Source organism: Neoarius graeffei, chromosome 25 (genome assembly GCF_027579695.1).
Source record: "Neoarius graeffei isolate fNeoGra1 chromosome 25, fNeoGra1.pri, whole genome shotgun sequence".
Taxonomy (NCBI): domain Eukaryota; kingdom Metazoa; phylum Chordata; class Actinopteri; order Siluriformes; family Ariidae; genus Neoarius; species Neoarius graeffei.
Window position 1 is genome coordinate 7,521,619 of NC_083593.1, and position 24,450 is coordinate 7,546,068.

General features: G+C 41.4%; 1 protein-coding gene across 3 annotated transcripts in view; it reads left to right on the plus strand.

Annotated features, from left to right (window-relative positions):
• Window positions 1-2,181: 2,181 nt before the first annotated feature.
• The window catches only part of pdlim5b (PDZ and LIM domain 5b), a 94,389-nt gene continuing 72,120 nt past the window's right edge, over window positions 2,182-24,450 (plus strand). For all 3 annotated transcript variants that reach the window (XM_060908132.1, XM_060908133.1, XM_060908134.1), the window contains exons 1-2: window positions 2,182-2,276; window positions 12,921-13,093. In XM_060908132.1, coding sequence (XP_060764115.1) covers window positions 12,995-13,093 — 99 coding nt within the window. In that variant the 5' untranslated portion in view covers window positions 2,182-2,276; window positions 12,921-12,994. The remainder of the gene's footprint in view (window positions 2,277-12,920; window positions 13,094-24,450) is intronic.

Sequence of the window (24,450 nt, forward strand, 5' to 3'; positions counted from 1 at the left end):
TACTGTTGCACAATTCCATCATGTTGCTCAGGTCACTTTAATGCTTTACTATACTCAGTAAAACTTACTGTATAAAACTGCACAAATTGTACCTGAGACTACGATTTCAGATAACTAACAGTTATTCCATGCAAATGAGTTGTACATGAGCTGATAGCAGACGAGGCGCATAGCTACGTTCAGACTGCAACCTGAAACGACCCGTATCCGATTTGTTGTGAAATCCGATTTTTTGTTAGGCCGTTCACATTACCAATTATATGAGACTTGTATGCGATCTCCAATATGAACGGAAAACGACCCAAAAGTGTCCCGCATGCGCAGATTGACACGTAATAAGCACATCTACGTAATACGTAAACAAAAAAAAAGCACACTCTTCAAGTTTGCAAGTAAAGCATGGAGATGAGGCGAGACCTGGCGATGTGGTTTTTGTGGCGGCGGCGGAACTCACACAATAATCTGATTAATGTGGGCAGCAGACTAATGAGACCGAAGGTGTCAAATTACTGGAAATTTCCAGAACAATCTTATAATCTTGTAATACAGGATGATTTAACATCCAGGTCCCTACCAAATCCACCATTAGCTTGATCAATTCTATAAAAGTCTATTTAAATTCTGAAAACTGTACAAATGTTGTTGTTTTCCACCAAAGAGGCGGGATTAGCTAACGCAGAATAGTGACGTTTGTCTCTTGTTGATGACGTGTAGGTCGCATGAATGCGACCTGTCCGGTCAGACTGCGGTCGCATGTGAAAATAACGGATATGCATCGGAATTAGGACCACATATCCAAGCGGCCTGGGTCGCATGTGAAAAAATCGGATCTGTGTCGTTCAGATTGTCAATAACAAATCGGATATGGGTCGTTTCAGGGTGCAGTCTGAACGTAGTCCATGTACGACGAGATTGAGTGGAATAACTGTTTTATTCTATCCACATTCACTGGGTTTTGAGAAACAGAGCATTTTTATTCTTATTTATTACAAATTTGATTAATAAAAACTTTGTACAAAACGACTGACAAAATAATTTCCACTTAGAATGTAAACAAATTGGCGAAATGACAATTTTTGGGATTTTGTTTTCGAGTAGAGTATTTATTTCGTCCTCGGTTGGCTCAGCGACCATCTCCGCCATTTTGTTTTTCTCTACTCATGGTATAGCTGATAGCCTTGTAGTAGAGTAGCCAATCAGAGCACACGATTGCTCATATCCAGTGAATGTGGATAGAATAATAAGAACTAGCTTGTTTCATAGACATTCTCATCTCATTATCTCTAGCCGCTTTATCCTTCTACAGGGTCGCAGGCAAGCTGGAGCCTATCCCAGCTGACTACGGGCGAAAGGCGGGGTACACCCTGGACAAGTCGCCAGGTCATCACAGGGCTGACACATAGACACAGACAACCATTCACACTCACATTCACACCTACGGTCAATTTAGAGTCACCAGTTAACCTAACCTGCATGTCTTTGGACTGTGGGGGAAACCGGAGCACCCGGAGGAAACCCACGCGGACACGGGGAGAACATGCAAACTCCACACAGAAAGGCCCTCACCGGCCCCGGGGCTCGAACCCAGGACCTTCTTGCTGTGAGGCGACAGCGCTAACCACTACACCACCGTGCCGCCTCATAGACATTCTACAACAGTAAATGGAGCTGTAAATGGTTAAAAAGCGTGTGTGTGTGTGTGTCGTTCAAACATTGTAATGGTTGGTAAACTGCTGTTGTATAAGGGAAATAAAACACTTCATGGCATGACGTTATCGAGAAATAATCCACTTTGGGGTAGAAGTTACTCTTCTTTGCATCATGATGCCTCAGACCACCCTGTCGTTGATTATTATTTCATAGCAGCATCACTGATGTGTGTTTATCATATTTATAAGTGAGAATTTTCCAAAATGGAGTATTTTATTCAGCTTCACTGTTAAAAATTGTATAATATTTGCTGTTATATCATATCTCATAGTCTTCCTTGTGTATAAAGCTAGCCCAAGTTTAATGAACAGCCTTAAAAAAGGACAATATCGTGCTTGTTGTAAATGTTTTATCGTTAGCTAAGCTGAACATCTCATCACCTCAGTTTTGAAAGAGTAACTTTTCAGAGGCCAGAAGGACCGCCCTCACGCCCCTGTCAGCCAATCAGAGTAGAGAAGGAAGAAGCGGAAGTCCAAATTGTCGCCTGGTTTCTGAAGCTTCAACGGTTTCAGTTACACGCGAGCGAGCGCCGGTGGTGTGTGGTGGCTGCTGTCTCCTGTTTGCAGGTAGGACTGAGAGCAGTGATACTCATAGAACCGCTAACTAAAATCAATTAAAAGCTCACGATAAGTTGTTTTAAATGTTCTCTGACGGTCTGTCAGTTATTAAATATAACATAACCAGTCCTGTTTTCGCATTTGTGAACATTTATAGGAAAGAAATTAGCTAAGAAGAAACCTGTTTATAAGTCTGAGCTTGTTTTGTTTAAGTTCCTCAGCTTCAGGGCTGACAGAAGTTTCTAGAAGTTTCCAGAAGTTTCCAGAAAATTATTAAAAACTGTTTTGTTGTTGTGAAAATTGAAAGCCCTGTACATATACAACACACGTGTAGGTATTTATATCACTCTAACACAAACAGGGTTGAATTATTACCACGTTTATTATTTTTTTTTTAATTTTAATTTTTTTAAAGGAAGTTCAAGCTCATGTGCCAGCTATCAGGGAGGAAGGGAAGTGAAATAACTGTCATTCCTCTGAAATAACACTTTCAGAAACTTGCAGGACTAACAAGGAACTAGGAAAACTAACTTTTTTTTTTTCTCCTCCACAATTTTATTTCAAATATACATGCCAAACTTTTTTTTTCTTCCTTTAAAAAAACCCCAACCCAAGTGCATTTCATTCCTGTAGTGCAGTTTGTACATTATACAGCACTGCTTTTTTTTTTAGAAAAGGGTGCAGTTTGTGCAACCTGAAACCTTTTGTATATCTCTACAATGATTCCTAATTACAAATATAAATGAATAAAGAACAAATATTTTAGAAAGAAAGAAAATAATGAGCTTTCCAGCTAGGTTTATAGTGCTGCTTTGGATATTTTTTGTGGGGAAAAAAACACCCACAATGACAAAACATTATAAAACAAGTGTACTATACACAGACTTGTAGTACTCGAGTCTGACTCGTGCCCTCATTTTAAGGACTCGTAAACTGGAGACGAGGACTTGGATTTTTTTTGTAACTTGCCATAGTAATTTTGTCCAAGAGAATGCACATTCAGGGGTGGCATGGTGGTGTAGTGGTTAGCGCTGTCGCCTCACAGCAAGAAGGTCCGGGTTCGAGCCCCGTAGCCGGCGAGGGCCTTTCTGTGCGGAGTTTGCATGTTCTCCCCGTGTCCGTGTGGGTTTCCTCTGGGTGCTCCGGTTTCCCCCACAGTCCAAAGACATGCAGGTTAGGTTAACTGGTGGCTCTAAATTGAGCGTAGGTGTGAATGTGAGTGTGAATGGTTGTCTGTGTCTATGTGTCAGCCCTGTGATGACCTGGCGACTTGTCCAGGGTGTACCCTGCCTTTCACCCGTCGTCAGCTGGGATAGGCTCCAGCTTGCCTGCGACCCTGTAGGACAGGATAAAGCAGCTAGAGATAACGAGATTGCACATTCGTCTGTTCATGCATCATCTCCAGGAACAATCTAACGTTAATGGTGCTAAAATGCCTGGAGATGATGCCACAGGATTGTCCACTTTGCTTATGCAGACTTCTCGTGCGGTAGGAGAAAATGCACTTTTTTTTATCTACAATAATTTTGTCCAAGAGAATGCACATTCGCCTGTTCATACGTCATGTTCAGGAACAATCTAACGTTAATGGCGCTAAAATGCCTGGAGAGAACGCCCCTAGGATTGTCCGCTTTGCTTATAGACTTCTTGTGCATTGGGGAAAAATGCACTGCTGTGTGTTCCATATGTAGAAGAACTATTGAGGAGACGACGGGGTCAACCTCGAACTTCAATCGTCATTTGGCAAGACTCCACCCAGAGAAGGAAGTGACACGCTATGTTCATTGCTCTGTTGATAGTGGGTGGGGCTTGCTGAGTGATTAACTAGCTAGTGTTAACCCTCATGTTATGTGCTCTGTTGATAGTGGGTGGGGCTTGCTGAGCGATGAACAACTTTTTTTATCTGTAGCCTATTAATTAAAATGGGGCGGTCAAGCAGTAACGTTAGTCCAGTACACTAGCAGAGATGCTTTCACATAAAGGCAGCAACAGCCACCGTCGAATGGTGCAGATGGAGTCTTGTTCTCGGATTCGACTTGAAATTTTCTTGAATGACTTGGACTTGAACGCTGAGGACTCGAGACTGGACTCGGACTTGAGGTTTAGTGGCTCGACTACAACACGGACTATACATAATCTTAAAGACTCTTTAAATAAAAAGTTACATTTCCTTGAATGGGTTATTATTGTTTTTTTTTTAAATACACAAGCTCATTTATTGCAGTTAAACTTTTAAATGACTTTCACTGTCATTTTCTTTTTCCCATCTGTGCTTGATTCTTGTGTGTGTTGGGGGGGGGGGGGGGGTACCGACAGGATATTCAACGACGTGGTATTTGCATGCTGACTGTAAACCAGGTGTTGTTCCAGCTGTTTGTTAGATATCCCAAACCCATTAAACCTTTGAGAGCATGCATGAGTCAGGCAGGTGAGACTGCAGATGTATTTGAGCTGGGGAGTCTGAGATGATCACTTTGTAACCAAGGGATGTAACCTATACAAATGTGTGTTATGACATGACATTTTATCTAGCTTGCATGTTCAATGCTGTAGCAATCCATGGCCGAGAGTCCTGGAGAATCATTCAGTCATGCTGGCCAATCAGGGGCTTGTGTGAGCTCGTGTATGTGGAAGACGGTAGATAGTACTTTCCTCTGAGTGTGTTACGCTGCCCAGTGATGCAACATGACCAGCAGGTTGAAAAGATGCAGTTGGCTGGTTTCACATGTCTTAGAGCAAAGACCTGATGACCTTCGCTCTTTTATTGGAAGCTGTTGTATGATGGAGGAGAGCTGATTAAATTGACTAAAGAAAAGCAGGCTCATGACTTGGCTCTGTTTAGTAACAAGCATATTTCTTTTTCTGAAAGTATAGCTCTACAAGGAAACACAACCTCAAAGAAAAAGGATAAGAGACATGAGTACGAAAACAGATATAGATACAGGTACGTAGTGGTCTTGTGCACTGGAAGTTGAAGAATCAGGAATGCAGAAAATAAATTAAATGGTTTATACGCATGATGATACTTCAAATACAGAAAATCCCCTGATGACGCAAGAGTCAGAATATGTTTTTATCAGTGCAGCATATCGGCACAATGGTTGCTTTTGTGTAGAGGTCGTGTGTGTGTGTTAATGTGTGCAGCTTAAAACAGGCCAGGTAAACATTAAACAGTGACGTTCAGAGCTGAAAGTCCAGCTCAAAACTTAAAGGGGCCGACACACACCCTTCTTTAAATCCAATTTGTTTTTGTTTTGAAATCACTTGACCGCTAGCTTTCGGTGCAGCTAAACCTTTGCAGATTCATTATTAGTGATCCGTTCGAAGTCCATCTTGAACTTTTTCTTCATCTACACGTCATATGTGTAAGTTTTAAAGGAGAACTGAAGACACTTTAAAAAAAAAAAAATCAAAATTCTATTTATCTCATTTTATTAAATATAGGAATGCGTTTTTTGATCACTATTTTGTCACTACTATAGCAAGTTGAGTGTTTGAAATACGCTATGTAATATATTGGTCTGTATGTCAAAGCAACGGCCGTAAACGAGATTCGTTGAGACCTGTGCGAGACATTGTAGGACGGAAGTAAAATGTACAGCAGAAATCAAAGCGACCATCTGCCAGCGTTGTCAAAAGACGCACGCCCTCTTTCGAATGCTGATGTAATCAAGCCGGAAGTTTTGTTTGTTTTGATAGCAATCAGGAAAGCTTGAAAAAAGTAGGCAGTAATTGTCAGTTAAACTCATTTTTGTGCAATATTTAGTTTGGAAAACAGTTTTCAAAATGGCGGCGCTGACACTTCATGTTTCGAAGTCTCTCACAAGTCTCGTGAAGACCGCGTGGATAAGCGACGCCTGCCGTGGACCAAACGAACTAAATTCAACACGGCTAAAAACCGAATAGGCCAATAAGTATAATATTTAATTGCAATTAGTTGCCAATATGAGTCATGATATAAGGTTACTAAAACCGAAAACATAATTGAATAACACATTAAGAAATGAAGCAAGTTTAAAAATGACTTCAGTTCTCCTTTAAGTAGAACATGTCTGATGGGTGTGTTTTTTTTTTTTTTTAAACGGCGGCCCATGAGACGGCCGAGGCCGGTTCTGGTCCAGCACAACAGAATAACCACGCGGAAACAGAATGGATCAGTCAAAATAATTTTAAAATATAACTACTTTGATAATTTTACGTTACAATTTATGATCTATAGCTTACAATGTCGCTGGATTGATGCAGATTGTTTTTCAAACAGTGGAATATCCATGGACACGAAAATGGCAACTCGCTACTTGGCGCAGAGGTTTGTTGGAGCCGGCCCCTTTAAAAGCCGCCTTCGTTTCATCTTGTTTATAAATATGCACAAATGGTTTTTACTAACGTTTTACATCTAATTAGATCATTTTTCAGCTTTACAGAATCTTTTTGCCAGCACTAACTAGGGTAGACACATTGATACCAATAGTCACCACAAATAACATTCAGGCACAGGATATGACAAAACTGTGAAACTGAAATTAAAGAGCAGCACTTGTACTGAAACACTTGAATATAAATAGCTTAAAATCTGATGATTAATTACAGAAGGCGCTAGGACTAAAAGCTTCCTTACTGAATTCAGTTCAGTCAAACCTGCTATTTCTGGCTTGGTTCGTACCCCACACTGGGGTTGGTTATTATTGCCATTACTGCACCAGCTCCAATCCCCCCTCAAAGAAATGTGGTCATTGTTGGTGAGCTCAGCTTCAGTAAGCTCCGTCTTTCTACAGTGAGCCTCTGGCAGCACGTTTACTCTTTACTTGAGAAACGCCGACTGGATGAACGTGCATTCCAGCTTTCACACAGCTGTAGATTAGTTATGGCCATGGTGACAGACGTATAAAGCCATCTATTTCAGGCCATGCCGTTTTCCCCTGCCTTTTGTCGGGTCAGAGAGGATGCTGTACCAGGGAAAGCGAGTTTGAGAGATTTGTTTTGGCAGAAGAATGTCTTCTCAACCTCTGCCTGGGAAATCACTATAAGAATTACTCGTGTATGGGAAATGATTACTAATGAAAGTGATCTCAGCTGAATAGATTCTGTTCAGTTCCCTAGAATAATCAGATAAGCTTTTCTTATCTCACATTACTCCCTTCTATTTCTCAATTTTTTGTTTCCTTTTTCAAGTCTGTGGGGCCCAAGGACATCCATGGGGTCTGTGAAGGATTTTTGTTTAAAATGTGTTAGTGCTTGAAACTGTAACCCATTATGTTGGTATATTTACGCTACGTTCACACTGCAAGGCTTAATGGTCAATTCCGATTTTTTTGTGAAATCCGATTTTTTTGTGAGGTCGTTCACATTAACAAATATATGCGACTTGTATGTGATCCTCAGTATGAACGAAAAGCGACCTAAAAGTGTTCCGCATGCGCATTGCAGGATACGGCGACGTCACACGCAGTGAGCATGGCCAGTGTTTACGGAAGTAAAACCGCCCGGTTGCGGTATGACCCATCCAATCTAGCTTGAATAGCTGTATCCCCCCCCAAATGGAAATCAGCTCCCTAACCTCGGTGTCCTTCCATTGAGAAGATTCAGAACCTTCACAGCCTGAAGCGTCCCTCGCATTGATGTCATGCGCAGGGGCGCAGATACGTTTTTTGAACTGGGAGGGACAAAAAACTGGGGGGGACAAAGCTGCCAGCAAACCAACCCCAACCCCGATATGCCTGTCAAACTTGTTGTGGGTTACCACAGCAACCAAGCTCGAGCTTGCAACCTGTGCAGTCTGCGCAGCTCAACCAACCGAATATCAGTCTTTGTTTTATGTGAGTTGTTGCAACTATGTATATACTGCTGTGCACCTCAATAAACCGAATGGTAATTAGTCTTTTGATTTTTCCGTGAGGTTTGCCTTATGCAAAGAAAGACAGCATAGACGTTTTTTCCTCCCTATAAGTCGGGGGGACCGAACGAGGTGAATTTAAATCTGGGTGGGACGAGTCCCACCCTCTATCTGCGCCCGTGATTATGCGCCATGTTGTTGTAACTTTTTTTGAGAGACCCGCCGCCTACTTCAGCGCAGAATAGTGACGTTTGTGGCTTGTTGATGACGTTTAAGTCGGATGAATGCGACCTGGCGGTTCAGACTGAAGTCGCATATGAAAAGAGCGGATAGGAATCGGAATTAGGACCACATATCCAAACGGCCTTGGTCGGATTTGAAAAAATCGGATCTGTGTCGTTCATATCGTCAATAAAAGATCGGATACAGGTTACATATGGGCGAAAAGATCGGATTTGAGTCACTTCAGCCTGCAGTGTGAACGTAGCCTTAGAATCCTATTCCTTCCATGGTGCAAGAGAGCAAAATTGCCCAAGCTTTATAGGCAAGAGGGATGGCGTATAATTTCTCTCTCCCGTACCAATCACAACAACACTAGCCAGTCATGGTTGTCTGTCAGCTTGTGTGTGCAGAAGAGGGCAGATATCACTTTCCTCAGAGTGTGTTACGCTGCCCTCTGATGCAGCATGAGCAGCAGTTTGAAAAGATGCATTTGGCTAGCTTCATGTGTCTCGGAGGAAATGTGTTGGTGCGCACACTTCCTGGTTTGTAGATGGGGAATAAAAAGGGAAAATATTGGGAGGATTTTTTTTTTTAAGGACCTTTCTAGCTGCAACACATTGTGCACCATGAAATTTATTTTCCAGTTTAACGGGTTACTGATTGGGGGGTCTTTGCAAATCCCTCCATTAAGCCATTCAGCCTAAAATCTTCATTCCATAGATGATATCCCAGGTCATGTTTCCTCATATCTCCATTTGTGGGACTATCGTAAGCCACTTAGCCTTTGTGTCTTTTTAATTAAAAAAAGTGGGTTCTTTCACTAGAGCGTTGCCAGAGGCTCCGTGAAGCTCGCTGCTTCTCGTGTCCCTGCATCTCGGTCGAAAAACCCGTCAGAGAGGCAACATTCCTAATCTAGATCAGATCAACTCAAGATAACGCAGGTTAAATCATTAATCAGTTGCTGAAATCCATTTGTTTTCTGATGCTGGTTATCTGCACACATCAGAAAGCTGTTTCATTTCAGTTTGCTTTTGAGACTTGACTTGTTTCTCAGAGCAAGGCTACCCCATGTGTCTCCGCCCTTACAGGAAGAGGAATGATGAAAGAAACCACAGTGATGCGGGCGGGTTTTTTTTTGTTTTTCTTGAAAACGCTCCCCACCACCACCACCACCTGATGTGATGAATAAAGTACACGACTAAAGACACTAATTTGTATCTGGATGCTGTTCAATTTATAAAAGTTATCTGATAAATATCAGATGTCTGTTTGCAGTGTATGCCCGATGACCGCGTGGCCTCGGTTTGAACCCAAGTGCTCGAGAGCCCTCTGTTTAACGCTCTTCACTAGATTTAGCAGACCTCCGACCCTTAACTGAGACACAACCCTAACATGCATCAGTGCTGACTTTTGTTTTCATCAAAGCCACAAAAAGCCCAAGGCATATTCGACAGAGGAACATCTGGAACGCAGGAAAACAGCTGCTCAAAAAGAGCAACGTGTAATTAGCCATATGCTGATATAAAATGTTCATTTTCCGATAATCGTTTGTTTTATGGGGTTGGCACAGTGCACTACATTTAATCTTTCTCCTTAAGAATAACTTTTATAGTTTTATCTGGGACTGTTACAAAGCACTGACAGTGGAGACTTCTTGGTAAAAATGGTAATAAACGCCTCCTGATGGAAACCTGAAAACAATTGCACGTGTTCTTAACGCGTTTAGGAGCAACAGCCGCCATAGGCAGCATTTGTAGGACGCAGTGGGCTTGAAACGCCCAAATCCCATTGAACAGGAAATTTTTAGTTCTGTGATCCAGTATTAGGCTGTGGAAACATTCCTCATCAAGATCCCCCTGCTCTTTAATCCTCCCCTCTGGTATGTTTGTTTGGACTGTGTCTGAGTTTAACAGGGTTTCTCCTTCACAACAGCCCCTTTGCTCTGCCACCGTTCCTAAAATACTTTCCCGGGTGCACTCGAGGAAGTATAAATAGTTCTCGCTCCAGTGTTGTAAATTAGTTTTTTGGTATCTCAAATTCATTTTAATTTGCTGTCTTGATTTTATTGATGCCACAGTGCTATTGGATTCTCCAACCTGATTGGTCAGAAGGTGAGATTTTCTAGAACAGCAGCTCTGAGAATAGTTCGAGCTGTAACGGGGACTTCTGCATAAACTAAGGTTCAAACCATTTAATTGTTGATGATTATTATGACGCTTTCAGTAAATGTAACATTTATGGAAGGAATCTCCAGTGGCAGCGCTTCAACTGTAAGTCAAGTAAATTTTCAGGCACAGGAAAGTGTTCAAGACTTTGCACGTTTCTGTTTCTCACGAATGTGACAAGGTGGTTGTGGTGGCTTTTTTTTTTTGTCGTCTGATTAAATTCAAGAGAAAGGAAAAAGATGCTGGTGAGGAAATGACTTTGTTTATAACAGCTACAATGCAAGAAAGAATAGGAACTAACTTGTCTCTGAGATGTTCCACACTATAAAATGCAACGATAAATGGATAAAGTATGTTAATTAATAAATTGAAAATTGTAATTGCTGGAAAACCGCTATAGTGTAAGAGGAGTAAAACACTTTGGGATGTTGGTTTCTTACTGGCAAATAATCCATATTGCACTACTCTATGGTTGATTGTTTTCCTATAACAGTGTGCCCTCAAGTGTGTTGGTTGGGTTTCCTTCATTCATTCATTCAAATCCCCCCCCCCCGCTGGCTGAAAGGCCCGAAGGGGGATTATGACGTGGCGATGTCTGTCCTGGGAAGGGTACTCACCTTCTGAAATCAACTCCTCTCATAATTTTTGGAGGAATTTCACAAAACTTGACAGGATTCTTTGTTATACTAGTGCATCTCAAAAAATTAGAATATTGTGAAAAAGTTCAATATTTTCCATCAGTTATTTAAGAAAGTGAAAGTTATATATTATAGGCTCATACACATAAACTAAAATGTTTCAAGCATTTTTCTATTTTAATTTTAATCAGTATGGCATACAATACAAAAACATAAAAAAATCTCAATTATTAGAATATTTCATTTCGAGTTTGAGTAAAACAGTATGAACATAGTGCATCTCTCGGTCTAGTTCAGTACACACAACCACAATCATGGGGAAGACTGCTGACTTGACTGTTGTCCAAAAGATGATCACTGATGCCCTCCACAAGGAGGGTAAGCCACAAAAGGTCATTGCTGAAAAGGGTGGCTGGAAAAGGTGCACAAGCAACAGGGGTGGCCGCAGTCTTGAGAGGATTGTCAAGAAAAGTTGATTCAAGAACTTGGGAGAGCTTCACAAGGAGTGGACTGAGGCTGGTGTCAGTGTATCAAGGCCCATCATGAACAGACATCTTCAAGAAAGGGGATACAACTTTCGCATTCCTAATATCAAGCTACTCCTGAGCCAGAGACCATGTCAGAAATGTCTTATCTGGGCTAAGGAGAGAAAGAAATGGACTGTTGCTCAGTGGTCCAAAGTCCTCTTTTCAGATGAAAGTACATTTTGCATTTAATTTGGAAGTCACGGTTCTAGAGTCTAGAGGAAGAGTGAAGAGGCACAGAATCCAAGGTGTTTGAAGCCCAGTGTGAAGTTTCCACAGTCTGTGATGATTTGGGGTGCCATGTCATCTGCTGGTGTTGGTCCACTGTATTTTATCAAGTCCAAAGTCAACACAGCCATCTACCAGGAGATTTTGGAGCACTTCATGCTTCCATCTGCTGACGAGCTTTTTGGAGATGCTGATTTCCTTTTCCAGCAGGACTTAGTACCTACCCACAATGCCAAAACTACTACCAAATGGTTTGTTGACCATGATATTACTGTGTTTGATTGGCCAGCCAACTTGCCTGACCTGAACCCTGTAGAGAATCTATGGGGTATTGTCAAGAGGAAGATGAGAAACACCCGACCCAAAAATACAGATACGCTGAAGGCCACTATCAAAGCAACCTGGGCTTCAATAACACCTCAGCAGTGCCACAGACTGATCACCTCCATGCCACACCGCATTGATACAATAATTCATGGTAAAGGAGCCCCAACCAAGTATTGAGTGTATAAATGAATATACTTTTCAGAAGTTGGACATTTTCTGTCTTGTAAATCCTTTTTTTGATTGAAATTAGGGAATATTCTAATAATTTGAGATACTGGATTTCTGATTTTCATGAGCTATAAGCCATAATCATCAAAATTAAAACAAAAAAGGCTTTAAATATTTCACTTTACATGTAATGAATATAGAATATATGAAAGTTTATCTTTTTGAATTAAATTATGGGAAAAAAAGGAACTTTTTCATGGTATTCTAACTTTTTGAGATGCACTAGTATGTCGGTAATAGCATATTTAAATTTCGTTCAATTCAGTCGCATTTTACCAGAGTTATGGCCTAGTTGCCAGCGGGGGATGTTGTGCTCTCAGAGCGCACTCGTGGTTTTTTTTTTTTAACTTGGCCTTTTCTGCATTTCCGTCTAAGTGGGATTATGTATCACGTGTGTAGGCTTTGTTATAGCTATTCAGATGAATGACTTCTGCTTGACTGACTGACTAAAATATGACCCCCCCACCCCCACCCCCCCGTTTCTACAGGTTTCAAGTTTGACGAAGTTTGGAAGTGATTGATCCCTCTCTCACACAGACACACCCCTGACAACCGGACCACCATGAGCAGCAGTTACAGCGTGTCTCTGACCGGACCCTCGCCCTGGGGCTTCAGACTGCAGGGGGGCAAAGACTTTAGCATGCCTCTCACAATCTCTAAAGTGAGTATCTCAGAATGCTCTTCTTTTAAGCTTTTAATTCACAGCGGATGGTTTCGAATGGTGGACAAATCCCACTCGTAATTCCACCGGTTCAGTTAGAGTTAAGATGCTGCCATTTAAATAAGCAATGCTTATTATAAGCACATGATGCACACACAAGAACATTGTGCTCTCTTAGCTACGCGTGCGCACGCACGCCTATAACCAGTTCCATGATGCTCAAAGTGCAAGAATAGGCAGACACGATCCCTAGCTATTAAGTGATGACACAGATTATGCGGCTCATTTTGATCGCACACTTCACTTTTTCCCTTTTACCCCCTGTTCCATTTTTATCTTCCATATCCATCCTGGAAGAACAGCTCAAAGCCTGTTCTCAGAAAAGGTATATTTATCATTTCAGGGACTTAGGTGTTACATGGAAGTGATATAAAAAGCTTCATGCTGATTTGAGTTCTCACAAAGGCTGTTTTTTTTTTTTTTTGCCTGTAGAGGCAACCGGGGATTTCTGGCAGGAAGACGAGTTTATTGTTTGTGTCTCTGTTTCTCTGGACATTCTCAATCCAGTGTTTACTCTTGTAGGAAATAAGGCATGTCAAAGTGAAAGCTAAAATGAGCATGTTCGAAGGTTTCTTTAACACAATGTAGATTTATTTTGGCTTGAAAGCCATTTCCAGAAACCCTCACCTTGGGAGCACGGTGTAAGCTCGCGCCATCTGGCTCATTGTTACTCCTATGATTGACTGTTGCGCCTAATGTCCGCAAACAGTAGAGGAAACTTCCTTTTCTTGGAAGTGGCTTCCTCAATTAGGAGTCCTAAACCTGTCTTGTGCTTGGCTACGACTTCAGATTCTGAGATGAATCTGTCCACGGAGGCAGCACTGGAACTCTTAAGGGTCAGCCATGTTCGCTTTGCTGATGTGAAACTCCTGTATATAGCGAGGAACCTAGGTGCACCTACCGTATAAATCCAAGGACATCTCTGGCAGCCGGTGCTTGTTGGTCCAAGGAGAGCGCGGAACTGCTGCCATGGACTCTTCGCTGATGAATGGCTAGAGTTAGAGTTGGCGTATACAGTATGGGAGGATGGATCTTAGCCACATTCACATGTGCCTGATGCAGCTCTTGCCTGAAGGTGTAGATCTGCTTTTCTTCAACATAATGGGCTGTAATGTGAGGCGACAAGTCTTACATAAACATCTGTCTGTTGAAGTACAAGGTGTGGGGGGAAAATGTGCCAGTAGAAAGACTTGGGGGACATTTATATGGATGTTTATTGAAGCATATCTGCTTTAGTATCTACAGTTCTTGGCTTTCTTTGATGAAAGCTTGCTCATGGATGGCCCACCCAGTTGGAGCTCCATTGAGATGTTTCTCAAGCTCCCGAGCCCTCAATGTTTTCAGGATGGCAGTGAAAACATACCACCTGGTTTCTGGAGCCCTTTTATAGGAAAGTGACATGGCTGCATATTGGATGGGGAGTAAACTTGCTTTGATGGAATGTGATAGAAACTTAAACGTTATTCTTCGTTACTCCTTCTGAACAAACAGCGCCACTCGTTTTCAGCTCAGCTGTGTATCTCTGTATCTGATTTCTAGCTGCTTTTAGAGAACTAGTTTATCTCCTGAAAGTATTTACAAACCTCTGAAGATTTTAAAGGGATTTCGGTGTCTGATTTCACTTTTCACAGACGGAGCGGTTCATGTTAATGTGCGTCTGTCCATCCTGTGGCTGTATAACATGTCTTTGTGCACAATAAAACCCACCCTGTAAGTGCTCAAGGACACTCGGAGCCATGAAAGCAGGATTGTGACGCACAAGAACCAAGTTCTATGGAAGATAATGGCTCTTCCTGTCAGAGGAAGTTATTTATACTTTCCAGACGGGCGCAAATGGAGTGAGATGGAAAGACACTGGCATTAAAGTTACGACTGGATCACTGAAAAGAATTAAACTAAGATTTTGTTTCATTTCTTCTCCTGAATGCCTTGTATGGTCTGGTGGTGTACAATTGGCTTTAAAACGTGAAGGAAACGACGTTCAGTTAATTTTCTTTTTGTTTAAATTTTACACAACCCATTTGTGCCTTTTCCTCACGCCATTATACAGCACCCACTGTGTTAAATTATCAGCATTTGAAGCGCCTGTGTTCCCAGGATGGTGCCTGTGTGGGGCCACACCCTTGGTCTGTGGAGGCCTGAAGCACATGCCTGAGTTTCACACTCATAAAACAGCTAAGTATAAAAACGTGCCAAGCCAGAACCACCTTTCCGTCTCTGCTTTGTGGGTGTATGCAACATTTAGCGTATCGTTGTGGCATTTAACATCTTTGTCCAGTCCGTATTTCACACGTTATGATTTGATTTCGGCACCAAGATTGTTTTTGCAGCCATGAGCTTTGCAGAAGGTTTTGCAAAATGGAAACAAGATGTGATGAACCTGAATTAACTTCTGTCTTTTTGGATTTGGTGTGGTCTTAGAGGCAGTGTAAGTTACAGAAGTGAGACAGAGATAATATGGTTGATTTTATTACCTGGTTCCACTAACATGACCAGGATTAGGACTGCAAAACAAAAATTTCAAGCAATTGTAAAGCGGCTTGATTACAGCAATCAGTAATATGGTGTTTTTTGGGTGTGGTGGTGCTCACTTCCTACCACTGCCTGTGAAACATGTACTCAAGTCAATACCACTGTTTTGAACCACCAGAGTCATTCTGTAAGCAACTGAGTCGTAATGTTTCTTCACAATTTTCAGTGAAGAAGTTAGTACTTTCCTTCTACTTCCTAATCTACAGAAAGTATTTTTTTTTTGGGGGGGGGTAATGAGGCTGAACTACACTCTGGCCAAAAGTATGTGAACACCTGACCATAACACCCATGGACTTTTGCCACAATGTTAGAAGCACAAAATTGTCTACAATGTCTCGGTATGCTGTAGCATTTAAGATTTAATTTCACTGGAACGAAGTGCCCCAGACACATTCCGGCAATGATGCCCATTCACAAAACAAGCTCCATGAAGACCTGGTTTGCCAAAGTGGGTGTAGAAGAACACGCGTGGCCTGCACAGATCCTGACCTCGGGCCCATTGAGAACCTTTGGGATGAATTGGAATGCCAGCTTCGTTCCAGGTCTTCCTGCTGGACATCAGTGCTTGACCTTTTTGTGTTCTTGTGGATGAATGAGCATAAATCCTCATGGCTGTGGTCCAAAATCTAGCCTTCTCAGAAGAGAGGAGGCCGTTAGCAGCAAAGCAGAGACAGCACAATATTACTGTCCATGGTTTTTGGAATGGGATGTTCAGTGGTCAGGTGTTCATATACTTTTGGCTATATAGTGTAGATTGAACTGGGTGAGTTCACTGGCATGACATGTTTGGAAAAACACTCGAGTAGATGTTCTTGTTTTCAAAGGGTGGGTAGGGAAGTATGCAAACCAAACACAGCTGAGGGGGCCAATATTTAATTCTTTAGTGTTGCGATATGTTTTCTGCTGCACCACTAGTGCAAAATTTTAACATCAGCTCTGCTACTTCCAAAAATAAATGTTATAAAAATGTATCATGACTGTGATATCTCAAAGTGTATTGACCATGATTTATCATATTAGTATATTTATATTGTCCCATTATGCAGCATAGTCATACTGTATCATAAGCAGGAGGCAAAGACGGTGAATTGGAAGCTATTTGGGATTTGGCCGAACTCGATGCATTGACATGTGGGTAAATGAATCGTATCATTCAATAAGGGTAACTCTGTGGTGGAAATAGCACCAAAATGCAAGATCACGCTTAATTTGCTAAGCCACATCCCTTGGAAAAGCCAAAAAAAAAATCTGATCCATATTCTTCCACTGCTGCTTATCCCATCCCAACCAGGAGGCGCGCGGACCGAGACAGCTGTCCCTGTTGCTCTTGGAGCTACAGCAAAACACTGTTGCGTCCACGAGTTCAGGCACCACAGTGCTCTCTTTGTTTCCCAGTTCTCGAATCCAGGCCTGGATCCTGAAAGTGCTGTTTAGCTTATAAAGTAACTGATGGAGGCAGGTTGCTGGACGTCTCTGACGGAGAGGCCACAGTTGACGTGTCTTGATGAGGGAAAGGACGAGAACCGAGACTCAGACTTCCTGACAGCTTTATGAGGGGGGGGGGAAAGACAGCCAGGTGCTATGACTGGAGCGGAAGTCTGGAAATGATGTTTCAGTTGTGACCGTTCACAGTTTGGGGAAGATTGGCAGATGGATAAGGAAAGAATTTAATCTTTGGAATTATTATACCTCTGTATATAGACTTTTTAAAATCAATTCTGGCTGATTTTTAGTTATTAATATTCTGGAGCTGACTGTGGCTTCTGGTTTGTTCCAGTATTACAAAGCCCGGACACAAAGACCGCACAAGATAAACAGCCCATAACCCTGACAAAAATAGATTCTTATGCAAATGTGCACATGCTTCAGTGGTCATTGCCTTGGCGTAATAATTATATTTCCATATTCATTTAAGTTCCATTTGGAGGTATTAGAACTTTTTTTTTTTTTTTTAAATCTCTCCACTGACAGCAGTGCTCTATTTTAAAACGCTCTTTGTCAGCTGAGGAATGTTCAGATGCACTATTCTTGTGTGCAGGGTGTATTTCAAGGCTCCTGAAGCATGACGCTGCTCTTGTACAGCTGCACGATGTCCGCTGACCTTTCCCCGATGAGTGTTTTTGTAGTTTTATCTCCTGTGGCTGACGGAGAACATGTTAACTCTACAGCATACTACCATGGCAATGTTGAATTTGAATCCAGGGCTTTCATGCACACACGCGTGTATTCCTTGTGGTGAAACGGACTAATTGGAATAGATTAGAACGATGCGTCCCAAATCACAGTAAAGCAATTTCGAAGGCTAATTATTCAGGATGATTAGTGATAATCAGCGAAGTGCATATTTGCTGATATGGTCAAATGGACTGGGATTATGATTCCTTTTGTTTTCGTAGTGTAATTTGGATACCAGTTGAATTATGTTGCAAATTAACCCCCCTTTTATTTTTTTTTTCAATCCCTCATGGTTGCAGTTATATTCCAAGCTACAAATACACAAACTTGGCTCTTCTCCAAATATTGCTTTCTTTGGAATCTTTACATAAAGGAGGGTTTGGTTTGGCGTCACTGATTGATTTATCCACAGATATTCTCGCAAGTCTTTCAGCATTTTATCTCGTCCAGGACTGTTGCACGCCATTACTAACCAGCCTGCCGAATCGGATCATATTGTACTTGGATATCGAAGCTCAATTTTGGCAGGACAACTCGTTTTTGTACTGCACGGCAGCTGTGCGTTGGTGGCGATTAAGGGAGGAAGGAAACGGGTGTCTTATGCCGTCTCCCTCCATCACATTAATCACAATCACTGCATTTCAGGAACACTCGATAGCGCTATCTCTCCCAGCCCTGCTCTGGCTCATTGTGAGGATCGTTAATTATAGCTGTAGATAAAAAGCCATTTCTTACACAGGCTTGGATGGTTTCCCTGAATTTTTGAGTCGGCCCAGGGTCAGGTGGGCTTTTGTGGTTGATGATCTATAGGTCCTGCAGCTCCTCATTTTATTTATTAAAAACCAGCTTCCCATTTCTCGAGCTTTCTCTCAGCTGGATATTTGAAACCCACACTGACCAAATGTGCGCCTATTTTAGCTCGGCTCTGTATTCCCGGAGTGGTGCCCCCCCCCCCCCCCCCCCCCAATCTTGTCTCTTTGTATGGCTGGAATGCTTTTATACTGCATCCTCATGATTGGAGCGTACACGTATATTATATTATGAGTGTCTGGGGTGATTGCATGGAACAAATCCATTCAGACCAATAATACAGCGTTGTGCAACTTTGGTTAATTTAAAAGAACAGGAAGACCTTGGTGATTACTGTTTTTCAGTAGATTCTGGGTAATGTCAGCCTTAAATTTCCAGCTATCTTGGCAAAACTGAAGTATTCCATTGAAGCATTCCAGAATTTTTTTTTTTTTGTTTATGGGGAGTTTTAAAACGACATGTTTATATCACAGTGCTGTGAATTCTCAAATCTGATTAACCAGAAGGTGTCAGTTAAGGGGTCCCCCCCCCCCCCCCCCCTTTCCTGACAGTAGTACTGCGTGCAAGGCAACTCAGGGTTTTTTTTTTTTAAATAAAGGAAAGCGTATCCAGTGTCAGCACTGTTTATAGACAAAGGATTTAGGCGCTCTGTGCTTTCTCTCGAACATAAGCTGCTTTTTTTTTGTCATTTTACTAACTTTAAGAGCGCGAAGAGAGAGATACCACTATAATATTTCATAATTTATTACATTTATATAGTGCTATTATGTACATGCCATAGTGCTTCACAATTCAAAAAAATGCAGTCAATACATACACTTCAAGTCTAAAATTACGGCAGGATTTATTAATTTTTTTTAAATCATTAAAATTCAATAAACAAGTTTAGTCTAAGAAGCATAAGCTGATATTTAAAGCTAGACGGCCTTTCGAGTTCATAAAATCGGTGAAATTTAGTTCCCTTTGAAATTTATTTCTGCAATATCTCAAACCCCATTTAAAAAATAAATAAATAAATAAATCAAATCAGGCCATTCTGTGGCTGTGAAGTAATTTAATTTGAGGGGATTCACAAGCAAATAATGTGCATGAAATCACTGCTTTGTGCAGTCAAGCAAACAGAGGAAGTCCGTGTGCGCATGCTCAGGTTTACTTTCTTCTTTTGACTGCTGATATTTATTAGTTTGGTCCTGCGTTTTCTTTCCTTCGCAACAGAACGTCTTTTCTTCTCACTTTGTTACTGTAGTCGGTCTTTCATGTTTCATTTGCGTCCTCCATTTTTCTCTCCCGTTTCAAATTTGTATGCCACAATGCCTTGTGCGAACGGGGAAAGCCCACCACGTGATGCATGATGTAGTATCTTGAATCGGGTCATGGCGAAGCAGGAAAAAATAGCTGAGAATTTAGGGCCACATGGCCTTAAATTCATTGTTTCATTAAAAAAAATAATAACATTGGAAGTCTGTGATTCGAATTCAGTAGCTTTTGGTCTACTCAACAAAAATAACTGGGTGTCAGGAGAATTCTTTTTATGACCTAAACTTAAAATCTGAAAGGCAGTCTACCTTTAAATAGGAGGGTTTTCAGTTGTTTCTTGAAATTGTTAATATTTATACATGACTTAAGTTCTCGTGGCAAGGTATTCCATAACTTGGGACCTGCGTAGGCTAGCATTCTTCCACTAAATGAACTTCTCTTGATACTCGGAACCTTCCAAATCATAATGCAAGCGATAGCATGTTTTGTGATGTTCCACATAATTAAATGCAAGTAGAAACCGATAAAGTATGTGGCGTTCTTTAATAAATACATCGTAATCATTGGTAAATTTCTGTAGTGTAAGAGGAATAAAACACTTTGGGGTGGTGAAAGTAACTCTGATTTCTGTCAGGCTGCTACACACAACCCAGCTGTTGATTTATTTTCTTATAACAGCACACCCCTAAGTGGTTTATTCCTTACAAATAACTGATAAATTTAAAACTGGGTAATGTTGAAGTATGTAAACCCTGGGGACTCGGTTGAAACGAACCTGCTTTTGAACAACCATCGGGTGGGTGGGTGGGTGGTGTGTGCACGTTTTGGGGCTGCATCATGATGTCACAGGCAGCACACCTGAGCCTTATAGATGAACCCAAAGCTCAGAATACTCTTCACAAAAAAGATCAGGCACATCCCGCAGCACAGTGCCAAAGGGCGCTGTGGCTATGGCATTAAATTGCACAGATGTTTTCAAGACAGTTCCCAACTGCCTTTTTGAGGGTGAAATACTTTTGGGGTTGATTTACTGTATTAGACTGATGTGCGGAGAAACCGCACCAGCTATTTCCAACTCTACATTAGTCTCAACCACTCGAAATTACTGCTGGATTGTCAGGCAGCTCCTGCAGTCTGAAGAACTATTTGAGACTATTGGAGCTATAAACGTCTACATTATACTCTTTCAAAATTATTTATAGAAATGGGGTGAATTTCCCCAAGGACACGGGCACTTTCTACTTCCTAAATTTGACTGTAGTCCTGTAGCAAACATGAAAGCTGTATTTCAAGGCAAAATTGGAAGGTTTGACTTCCCACAAAACTGTTAAGGGAAAATTATTTCGGTTGCATCCAAATTGAAGAGAATTTATTTTATTTTTTAAAAAGCTGGTTTTTAACAACTAGCTGCCCTTGTTTAATTTTATTTTTGAATAGTTCTCATTCAGTTGGAAAAAAAATATATAAGTACCAATGCTGATTATCAAGGCCCGTATCCGGCTGAAGTTCAGGGAAACGCTAAAGCTGTCCCAAACAGCACTGTTGATGAATTGACCATGAGTGGATCGCTCAAATAGCTCTCAGATGTGCCTTCTCTCAGGAGAACTCTGTTCATGCAGTTTGTTTATTCTAAACGTACAGAAAGGCTCATACCTGCATGTCTTCACGAGGCCATGATCAGTGCCGTTCTGGTGATAAGACTCTGCTCGTGTGTACTTCTAAGAGCTGTACGCACAAAGTGGCGATTTATTATGGTAAAAATGTCGTCTGTATGGACAAACATTGTGTTTACTCAGCACAACTTAACTTTTTTTTTTTTAAGAACTTTCAAAGACAGGATGTCATGAACATCATAACTTGTTCTGAAACACTTACTTTAAAAGTTTTTCTTGCTGTAAACCGCGGCACAGAATTGTGCATTAGGGTGCATCCGTTGCCCCCTAAAAATGAAAAGGTCCTCCGATCATGATGCATTTTTGTTTTTATGTTCCTTTTGGTAAGAAAACACACTGGGTGAAATATTTTGACAAAATTCAAAAGTTTAATGGTGGCACCAGGAGCTCAGTTATGGAAAAAGCTGCTTGACTTTTATGACAATTTCAATCAGTTTTCATGAAACATTATGGCACCTTATAGAGTATACCAAATGTCTTAGATACACATTTTTAGTACATATTCTAAATATTATGGAGCACAGTTTGAGTTTTAGCTGTTCATTGAATCATTGTTCAACTACTTTTAAACAATACAAATGTATTATGAATCACATTAATGCTTCTCAATCCCTTGCAAAGGTTCTCAACATGATCTCTGGCTCACAAGAAACCAATAAATGGAGTCCAACATTGTGATTCAAACCTTACGCGAAAACATTAAGCGTTTTTTGGCAAAAAATGAACCTCATGGTGCCACCATTAGACTTTTGAATATGGTCAAAAAATTTTACAGGCTGTCTTTATTGGTGAAAAGGAACACCCAAACAAAAATGCATCAGATTTTATGAAAGTGAGGGCAACTGATGCACCCTATTGTGCATCTATGGAAATGCAGAGAGCAACCTGCAGGATTCTGAAGCTTGTGGCCAGAAAAGTGTACCAAAGCGATCAGGTGTTCTGTGGCCCGAAAGAGGAATGTTGGAGAGAAAGTTTGAAATCGAATTTGTTGTGTGTTGCTGGTACGGGTTTACCAGGTCCTACAGGATTTTGGGTGGGTTACAGTCAGGGAAAAAAAAAAAAGCACCTATATTATTGGTGATAAAATGGTACGAGGCAGGTGCAGGTAATAAAATGGCAGCTCTGGGTACTGTGGTCCTTCTTTTATTTCAGCTTACCCTGATCTCCAACTCGGGTCCTTGAACTCGCAGCAAAACATTTCAGCAGCGTGTTCATCTGGATTTAATCCTCAGTGTGGCAAGAGTGCCAAATAAAAGCCCATCCATCATTCCTCGCAGCCTTTTTTTTTTTTTTTTTTTGAGATATACTCCATTTACCACGTTGACAACTTTTTTTTTGGTTTGTTTGACAAGCAGCGCTATGTAGAAAGGCCAAGATGGCAGATTGGATGACGGGACGTCAACGACGGGAATTCGGCTATACAGAAGGCATCTCTGGAGTTAATTTATCGACTGGGTCAAGAACAGATGTTTAGAGTGAGCTCGGAAGAACGAACAACCGTCCTCATTTCAGGGCTGTAGAAATTGATAAATAAGCGCTGTCACTTTGTCCGCTCTGGATGCGGAGATGATGTCGACTTCATTTTCTATAACGGCAGGTCTGACGGTGGTTTCGGCTGTAATTCGGACCACAGGTTTATAGTAACGTGCTTATCGTTTCTATAGTATCATGATGGACACTGCGCATGATCTTAAATGTTATTTAACATCTTTAGGGTTAGTGCTGTCGTCTCACAGCAAGAAGGTTCTGGGTTCGAGCCTAGCGGGTGATGGGGGGCCTTTCTGTGTAGAGTTTGCATGTTCTCCCCGTCTCTGCGTGGATTTCCCCCACAGTCCAAAGACATGCAGGTTAGACTAATTGGTGGCTCAAAATTGACCGTAGGTGTGAATGTGAGTGTGAATGGTTGTCTCTATGCGTCAGCCCTGTGATGATCTGGTGACTTGTCCAGGGTGTACCCCGCCTCTCACCCATAGTCAGCTGGGATAGGCTCCAGCTTGCCTGCGACCCTGTAGAACAGGATAATCGGCTACGGATAATGGATGGATGGATTAACATCTTTTAGAAGGAGTCTTTCGTGTCCGGTCAGTAGGTTTTCCCTCATAGGAAAGTCTTCAGGACAGAAGAGTTGGTGCTTTCTGGTTTCAAGAGTGTCCAAAGCTGCTATAACAGAAGCTAAGTAGTTTTCACAAGATTAAATATGATTTGAGATTGTTGGCAAATTACTGTGGTGTAAGAGGAATAAAACTTCAGGATATACTTTAATTGGAAAATAACGCACTTTATTTTGATGATGGCTGTAAATCTAACACCCGGGGTGGGTTTTTTTTTTTTTTTTTTTTGGTCTGTCACTACTAGGGATCACAAATCTTTGTCCATCTGTCTAACTATTCCTGTAAGACTGTTTGTTAATTAGAAAGGTAATGGGAGAATAAGGATGGGAAGATGTGGTGTCCTGTCCAATTCCCCCCCCGGAAGGAATTTTAGAAATGTCCTCCTCTCAGTAGGATTCACATTTCAGTCTTAGTCATTAACCCAGTGTGCATGTGTCCTGTTGACAATGGAAAATGGTCAGTTTCCAGAAGTGTATCTGACGTTAGAGTAATGACGTCTGCTGTGAAGTAGCATATTGAAAGAATGACACACACGATTTTGATTACAGCATCCTATGTATGTACACCCAATCATTTGCAGTAGTGTTTAGTGGTTTTGCTTCATCACAGGACCACATGGTCATCAGGTGGTTCCTTGACCTCAGTGCCTCTGAGGGCAGCGACTGGTTTGCCTCCACCGGGCACACTTTTTTTTTTTTTTTTTTTTTTTTTTGAGCTGGCTTTCTTCAGACCGTGGAAT